The 8826-nt window shown below is 50.0% G+C and overlaps 1 protein-coding gene across 1 annotated transcript in view; it reads right to left on the bottom strand.

The window, feature by feature from the left end:
* The window catches only part of ESPN (espin), a 140119-nt gene that overhangs the window by 63558 nt on the left and 67735 nt on the right, over positions 1-8826 (bottom strand). The window contains exons 6-8 of the mRNA XM_015406261.1: positions 6097-6266; positions 5699-5730; positions 2764-3035 (exon numbers count right to left, since the gene is read on the bottom strand). Coding sequence (XP_015261747.1) covers positions 2764-3035; positions 5699-5730; positions 6097-6266 — 474 coding nt within the window. The remainder of the gene's footprint in view (positions 1-2763; positions 3036-5698; positions 5731-6096; positions 6267-8826) is intronic.

The raw sequence follows: 8826 nt of genomic DNA, 5'->3' as shown, positions 1-8826 counted from the left end.
GTCACATCACCAAGGAATCCCTCAGAGAGTGATAGAAGAAGAAGAAGAAGAGAAGAAGAGATTGGATTTATACCCCGCCCTTCACTTGGAGTCTCAGAGCGGCTTACAAACTCCTTTCCCTTCCCCCCCCATAACAGACACCCTGTGAGGTGGGTGGGGCTGAGAGAACTCTGACACAAACTGCTCTTTTTCAAGGACAGCTGTGCCAGAGCTTGTGACTGACCCAAGGTCACATCAGCAGCTGCAAGTGGAGGAGTGGGGAATCAAACCCAGTTCTCCCAGATTAGAGTCCGCACACTTAACCACTACACCAAACTGGCTCATCCAAAGACCCCTGCAGGATCAGACCAGTGGTCCATCTACTCCAGCATCCTCTCTCAAACAGTATGTGATGGAAGTGTGCGCACAAAAGCTCATACCCAGTATGAAAACTTTGTTGGTCTTAAAGGTGCCACTGGACTCCAACTTTGTTCTAGCAGCCAACCAGTTTTTACCGGTGGGCCAACAAACAGGGCACAGAGGCCGAGGCCTTTCCCTGACGTTGCTGCCTCCTGGAACTGGCATTCAGAGGTGGACTGCCTCAGATCCCGGAGGATCCTCTGGTAGAGAGTCCCTCTCCGCAAAACAGGCGATGACCCCTCTTAGTCTGCACGGTGGACTGAGATTTCCACTGATGCCCTCGACTGTTCCTTGGATCTGCTGCTCAGATCAGCAGGGGGAGCAGAGGACTGGGACGAACTGACCACCTAGCCCACAAATGTCAGCTCTAAGGCCTCTTGACACGCTATCAAGCCCTGACCTGTGTGGCCCAGGCTAACCCAGTCTCATCAGATTGCAGAAGCTAAGTAGGGTTGGCCCAGGTTAGTATGTGGATGAAGACCCCCATGGAAGTCCAGGGTCACTATGCAGAGGCAGGCAATGGCAAACCACCTCTGCTGGTCTCTTGCCTTGAAAATCTGTTGCCCTAAGTCATCTGCGACTTGACGACACTTTCCACCACCACCACCACCACCAAGGAATCGAATTTCTTGGGTAACGACATGAGGCCTTCATTCTGTGCCTATCAGACTTGCTCATTCCCATTCCTCCTCAATGCTGGAGCTCACGTCAGAAGCCTCCCCTCCATGGAGCAGTCTCCTCACTCAACAAAGAAGAAGAGATTGGATTTATACCCCATCCTTCAGTACCCAAGGGATTCTCAGAGTGGCTTACAAACTCCTTTCCCTTCCCCTCCCCACAACAGACACCCTGTGAGGTAGGTGGGGCTGAGAGAGCTCTGACAGGAACTGCTCTTTTTCAAGGACAGCTGTGCCAGAACTATGGCTTGCCCAAGGTCATCCAGCCAGGTGCAAGTGGAGGAGTGGGGAATCAAACCCGGTTCTCCCAGATTAGAGTCTGCGCACTTAACCACTACACCAAATTGGCTTTCAGACGAGAACTTTATAATGTGTCAAGTGGCTCCACTGGAGAAACATCCATGCGGAATCAAAGCGGCCATGGGCATGTGTGAATGTATGAGATCTGGAGCAAAAAACTGGCATACAGGGTCAGGCACCCTCTCCTCCCCAGCTAAATAAACCTTTGGGTCCTTCCGAACATGAACTACAGCAGTAATCAAATGGCCCCTTTAAAACTGACCTGGTTTATGCCAGGGTAACTTTTCATGAGCCAGACTTCACTCTGACAGAATCTGAAGAAATGAGGCCTGACTCACAAAAGCGTATGCTGGGGGGAAACTTGGTTAGACTCAGACGTTCTGCTTGCTTTCCGTTTTCCTTGGCTGCAGAAAACTAACACAGCTGCCCTTTGAAAAGAAGAATGTGACCTCCTAGGAGGGTTGCCAACCTCCAGGTGGTGCCTGAAGATCTCCTGGAATCAGGGGTCTCTTCCTGCAGGAGCGCACAGGAGCGGAGCTTCAGCAGTAAAGAGCCCAGTGGGCGGGCACATCCAACAAGCCCCACCCCCTGCTCCCAGCAGCCCTCAGTCAGAGCAAGAAGCAGCCAGGTACGTTGCAGAGCTCCTCCCAGCCCCCCCGGTCCAAGACGGTCCAGTGGCACCTTTATTCAGGTAGAAGATCTCCCTCCTCTACAAGGACAGATCTGCATGTCCCCCCCCCCCAAATAGCTGGCAATCCAAAACAGTCCAGTAGAGCCTGAGTGGTGGGTGTTGCCTTCTGACACACTTCCGGTGATGTCAGGGGGAGTGGCATATGCAAATGAGTTATGCTAATGAGCTCCTGCACCTCTTTTTCTACAAAATGACCCCTGCCTGGAATCACAACTGATCTCCAGACCATAGAGATCAGTTCCCATGGCGAAAATGGCAGCTTCGGAGGGCAAACTCTATGGCACTATAGGCTACTGAGCTCCTTCTTCTTCCCAAACTCTGCTCTCCCTAGGCTCCATCCCCCAAATCTCCAGGCAAATCTCCTACTTACTAGACGAAGTCTCACACTTGAGCGGTGGCAGGCCAGGCTGTCTTTCAAAGAAATTCCTCTACCTGCGCTGATCTCCTCACATCAAGGATCCACTGGTAACTTTCCCAGGAATGTCAGGCTTTCCCTGGGAGGCTGTTTGAATCCCAGTGGCCCCCGGGAAACCCAAGGCAGGCTAGGCCAGGCCTTTCCAGAGTTCCCACTGCCTCCCCCGCCCCCCAACAAAATCCCAAGTGAAACTGAAGAGGCCTGCTCGGGCAAAACACTGTGGAGGGCTTCCGAGGGGAGCTTGGAGAAGACAGAGAACGTCTTGCGAGTCCGGGCCTTACCTCCTTCTTGAGTGCTTCGCTCTCCACATGGCGGAGGTTGTTCTTTGCCTGCACATAGATATCTGCCGTGTGCTGCACTTCGGGAGGGTTTGGGGCCGGGTAACCAGGAGGAGGAGGAGGCACCTTGGAGTTGGGGGGCGGAGGAGGCGCCGGGAAGTTTGGAGGCGGTGGGGGGGAGGCTTCGTCTCCTTTCTTGCTGTGCCCTGGCGCTAGGTCTGGATTGAGCATGTCCATGTAAGTCTGCATGTCTGTGATCGTCGTCTCCGGAACCCCTGCAGCAAGGGAGAGACAGAACGGGACTGGTTCACACAAACGCGGGAGTCTCTGGATCGCTCAAGTCACGACGGCTGGCAACTCCTGCTGGGCGGCATCTACACATCACTGGACATCGCACTTACACAGCACTATGGTTAAGAGTGTCTGGATCTGGGATATCCACATTTGAATCCCCCTCTGCCGCGGCAGCTTGCTGGGTGACTTTGGGCCAAAGTCACATACTCTCAGCCTGACCTACCTCACAGGGTTGTTGTGAGGATCAAATGGAGGAGAGGAGAGCGATGCAAGCTGCGTTGGGTCCCCCTTGGAGAGAAAGGTGGCGTATAAATGAAGTAAATAAATAAATACAGCAATCATTTGCCATGGGATTATCCCGTGCGGACAAGCCAATCCAGTTGCTCATGGTTTCTATAACACAGGGTTCTGCAGCTTATGGCTTTGGAGCCATACGTGGCTAAATACAGAACCAAATATGGCTCGGAGGCAGAAAATGCCATCTTTAAGTACCTTGGAGGGAGGCAGTGGTATGCCAGAATAACCAATAGGTGAAGAGAATGGCAGGCAAAGATTTTTATGGGGCTAAAGGATTTCTTAAGAGATGGTTTACAGAAAGGGAGATGACAGAGGTGAACAGTTGCCAGTAATCCAGGTGCAAACCATGCGCAGATTCATGCCAGTGCAATTAAAACAACTGGGAGGCCTCGTCTGAGCCACTTGCAAAAACTAGTGTTTGGGCTGTGGAAACCTTATGGCTTATTAATTAACATGTCTATTATCAGCAATGTTAAGCTGCATATTTTCAGTTCTGCAGATGGGATTTCTTAGCATGTTCTTATCACTGTTCTGTTGCTCTGCATTTCAATGTAGTTTGGCTCTAATTATAAAAGGTTGCTGACCCCAGCTATAGTGCAACAATAGTGCCGTATCCAGAGACGTGCAGATAATACAGCTGCTGTGTTGACCGACTCCCTTGGAAAGCACAGACTTTGAGGCTGTGATGGCTGACCCCACACATCAAGTGACATCAGACCTAGGGATAAATCAGTGTGTGGCACTGAGGCAGGAAACCTGGCTCTTTTGCTCAGCGATAAGGATCCTAAGTTTACTTTAGCAACTGCAAAATCTGTCTCAGTCCTTTTAACTCTTGCATCAAAAAAAATAAGAAACAAGTATCTTCTGCTGCTCAAGATCTGTGAATCAATGAGCTTCTAAGGGAATAAGAGGAAAGGAAAAAAGAAAGGGAATTGAGGTAGGGAAGAGCCTGCAAAATGGTGCAGCTCAGGCTTCTCAACTGGAGCATCCACCCAATGTCGATTCCTAATTATCTGCTTTTTGCATTTCCATCCACTTTGCTGTGATCTTTCCCAAACCTGATGTGGCACAATCATGAATGTATTCTACCTTAGGCACAGAGTCATAACTCTCCCTCACTTTCAGTCTTCAGGAGGCAGCTGAAGACAGTTTTATTTAGGACGGCATCTGACTCATTTAGTCTTTATGCATTGGCAGTCGTAATTGGAGATTTTAAACTGTGGCCTTTTATGTGTTCTTTATGGTAATTATTTATATTGTAAGCCACTTTGAGTTCCGCAGGGTAGAAATGCGGCTAATAAACATTTTAAATAAATAAATAAACAAACAAACAAACAAAATCACTCTCCTGCTTATGCCACAAGGAACGCTGGGATGTGGAGTTCTGTGGGATGGCTACTGCTCTCAAACACAGAGAGGGCTCACCCTAAGAAAACCATACTTCAAAGAGGATTCCTTGATAATAAATCTGCTAGATGTAGCTCCAGTCTATTTGTTCATTAAATAAACAAACTGCTCCACAGCAAAGCTCCCTGAGTAGTTTACTTACATGGACGAATGTAACAGAGTTCATGCAAGGTACCCTTGGGGTGCAGAATAAACCCACCTCTTGTTATTCCCCACAACTTGAAATCAATAGGCTTGGAAGGGTGTGATTCTGCTTTAGGACCATCAGGCACACTTGAAAGTGACCAAAACTTGGGATCTAGCTTGTATACAGCCTTCCGGAAACAGGATTCATTCTATTTCTGAGTGGGGAGGGGAGTCATCTTTTTTGAGAGATACATGTTCAGACATAATGTAAAAACTTTATTTTAATTTACAAAGTCTTTTCTGGGTTTAATAGGCTGCGTGGGGGTTGGCTTTTTAAAAAACCCATGCTTCTGTTTTTGCGCTATTAGGGTACCAATACTGGGCAAAAGGAGCTGCGGTGGCTCAAGTGGTTAAGACGCTGAACTGCAGGCTGTGGAAGGTCGGTAGTTCAGCAGTTCGAGACCCGGGTTGCCGCATGACAGAGTGAGCTCCCTTCTCTAGTTCCAGCTCCTGCCAACCTAGCAGTTCGAAAGCAAGAAACTGCAAGTAGATAAATAGGTACCACTTCGGTGGGAAGGTAACAGCATTCCGTGTGCCTTGGTGTTTAGTCATGCCGGCCACATGACCACGGAAATGTCTTCAGACAGCGCTGGATCTTCGGCTTGGAAATGGAGATGAGCACCGCAACCCTGGAGTCGGACTCGACTGGCTTTCGAGCAGGGGAAACCTTTACCTTTACCTTTACTGGGCAAAACCCTGTGTGCAAATAGACAGAGAGGCCATTCATAAAACATAAAAAATAAATTAATGCCACCACATGGTGGTGCTCTTCCCTTATGAGCGTCAGTGCGGCTTCGCTCCCTGCTCCCCTTGCCTGCTTGCTCCAAAGAGGGGGGGGGACAGGAATGAGAAAAGACTGATTCCCATCCCCTGCTGCCCTGCCCTGGGTGGCCCAGGCTAGCCCCGTCTTAGATCTTAGAAGCTAAGCAGGATCAGCCCTGGTTAGTACTTGGATGGGAGACCACCGAAGAAATCCGGGGTCACAACACGTAGGCAGGCACTGGCAAACCACCTTTGAACATCTCTTGGCTTGGAAACCCTGCTGTGACTTGACAGCACTTTACACACACACACACACACACACACACGCCCTGCTGCCCCCAGCAATGCTTACGGGTGCCTTGGCTGTTCCTTTTCTCCCCCGTGCTTGATTGGCTGGAGTGGCAGGAGTCGTAGTTGGAGAGGGTGCTGCTCGGGGAGCCAATGTCAAAGTGAGGCTGCGGAGCGGACATGGTCGTGTTTGGAGACGACATGCCGGAGTCGGGCTGCTTGAATTCCAGGTCAGCAGAGGGGTCTCGGGAAAGGACCCGGTGCTCCACGCTCTGCAAGACACGATTAGACACTGGCCATCACAACTGCAGAATCAGTGACTGCCTGTACTGGCCTCTGGCTACATGCGGTGAATGCTGTCGTAAGAACAGCGGAAGAGGCCTGCTGGATCAGACCGGTGGTCCATCTAGTCCAGCATCCTGTCTCACGCAGCGGCCAACCAGAAAAAGTCATGATCCTCCAATATGGGAATCCGCTCACACACACTTCATGATCTGAGATGGCTCTCCTGATTCTGATGGGTAATTCAACTTTGGGGGGAATCTCACAACTTAAATAAAAACCCACAACATTCCTAGCCCCTTAGAAGATTTCAGATGTCTCAGCCATACACTGCAAGGGAAACCCACCCCAAGGTAAGCAGCCAATCTGAGCCATCTATATTTATTTAGCAGTCGGAAAGAGCAAGAGTCCAGTAGCACCAAACAATCAAACCAACTGGGGAAGGGCTGTGGCTCAATGGTACAGCACCTGCTTGACATGCAGGAGGTCCTGGGTTCAATCCCTGGCATCTCCAGCGGAAAGGACCAGGTCATAGTTGATGCGAAAGACCTCAGTCTGAGACTCTGGAGAGCCACTGCCCGTCTGAGTAGACAGCACTGACTTTGATGGACCAATGGTCTGGTTCAGTATAAGGCAGCTTCATCTAGTCATCCAACCAATAACAGATTACTGGCCAGGCCCTGTAGGTGCGTGTTTCTATGAGGAGAAGGAGAAGAATGTGCCATTGGGTTGCCAGGGACTCATGGCATCCCCAATCATGGGGTTTTCAAGACACAAGATGAGCAGAGGTAAGTTTCCATTGCCTTCCTCTGCACAGCAACTCCAGACTTCCTTGGAGCCCTCCTTAGCTCCCAAACCCTGCTGAGCTCGGGCCAAACTAGGCTATTTCGGCTGCTGTTCTCATGAGAGTAAAGTATTATTCACTTGTGGTATTATTGTAGCCAGGGCATTTTTTTGTAGAAGAGTCCAGTAGCACCTTAAAGACTAACCAAATATGTGGCAAGGGATGAGCTTTTGTGAGTCACGGCTCACAGCTGTATCTGAAGACGTGAGCAGTGACTCACCAAAGCTCCCACCCTGCCACATATTTTGTTAGTCTTTTAAGGTGCTACTAGACTCTTGCTCTTTTCTGCCACTACAGACACACTAACCACTCGAGTCCCGCTCTGTCTCAGACAGTGAGCTTAGTTATGAACAGACACTTTCACAAATGGCAAACAACCAGACACCAACCCATCCCAAAAGAAGCGCAAGAAGAAGAAGAGAAGACGAAATTGGATTTATACCCCACCCTTCATTACCCAAAAGAGTCTCAGAGCGGCTTACAAACTCCTTTTCCCTTCCCCTCCCCACAACAGACACCCAGGGAGGTAGGTGGGGCTGAGAGAGCTCTTGACAGAAACTGCTCTTTTTCAAGAACAGCTCTTATCAGAACTATGGCTTGTCCAAGGTCATCCAGCCAGGTGCAAGTGGAGGAGTGGGGAATCAACCCCGGTTCTCCCAGATTAGAGTCCGCACACTTAACCACTACACCAAACTGGCTCGCAAGAGCCACATCTCCACACAGCCCAGTGTCATTCAGTCTTTGCCTGCTGCACTTGAATGTTCCGGAAGAAGGGGAGGAAGAGACCACATTTGTGCCCGGGGGAGGGGAACAACGACGAAACCTTCCAAATCCTAACACATCCTACATCAGTGATGCACAGCGTAAGACTACCTCACACATAGTGTGAGCAAAGTGCTGTTCCAAGGAGTTCACAGTCTAAATTCATGGTGTGGTGGTTAGAGTGTCAGACTAGGATCTGTGAGCCCAAAGTTCAGATCCCCCCACTCTGCCGTGGAACCTCACTGGGCCAGTCACATGCTCCCAGCCTAGCCAACCTCACAGGGTTGTTGTGAAAATAAGATGGAGGAAGAAGAGAAGAGATTGGATTTCTACTCCGTCATGGAGTCTCAGAGTGGCTTACGAACGCCTTTCCCTTCCCCTCCCCCCAACAGACACCCTGTGAGCAGTGTTCCCTCTAAGCTGAGTTAGTGTGAGCCAGCTCACAGTTTTTGAGCCTCCGGCTCACACACTTTTGTCTTTGCTCAGGAAGGATGGCTCCAGAGCAAACTAATTTTTGCAGCAGCCAACTCACTCGCTCACAACTTTAATGCCAGTAGCTCACAAAGTAGAATTTTTGCTCACAAGACTCCACAGCTTAGAGGGAACATTGCCTGTGAGGTCGGTGGGGCTGAGAGAGCTCTGACAGAAACGGCTCTTTTTTCAAGAACAGCTCTTATCAGAACTACGGCTTGCCCAAAGTCATCCAGCAGCTGCAAGTGGAGGAGTGGGGAATCAAACCCGGTTCTCCCAGATGAGAGTCCGCGCACTTAACCACTACACCAAACTGGAAGAGGCGAGAATGATGCCAAAAGCCACTTTGGGCTCCCGCTGGGAAGAAAAGTTGGGTATAAGTATCTGAGGAAACTTACATGCTGACGGAGAGAAGACAGGGAAGGGAAAGAAAGGGGGCTGTTAGGGAAAGCGAAGAACGATCTGCCAACATG

This window comes from Gekko japonicus, unplaced genomic scaffold (assembly GCF_001447785.1).
Source record: "Gekko japonicus isolate JY-2015 unplaced genomic scaffold, Gekko_japonicus_V1.1 scaffold1383, whole genome shotgun sequence".
Lineage (NCBI taxonomy): Eukaryota > Metazoa > Chordata > Lepidosauria > Squamata > Gekkonidae > Gekko > Gekko japonicus.
This window is presented reverse-complemented; position numbering and strand designations above follow the sequence as displayed.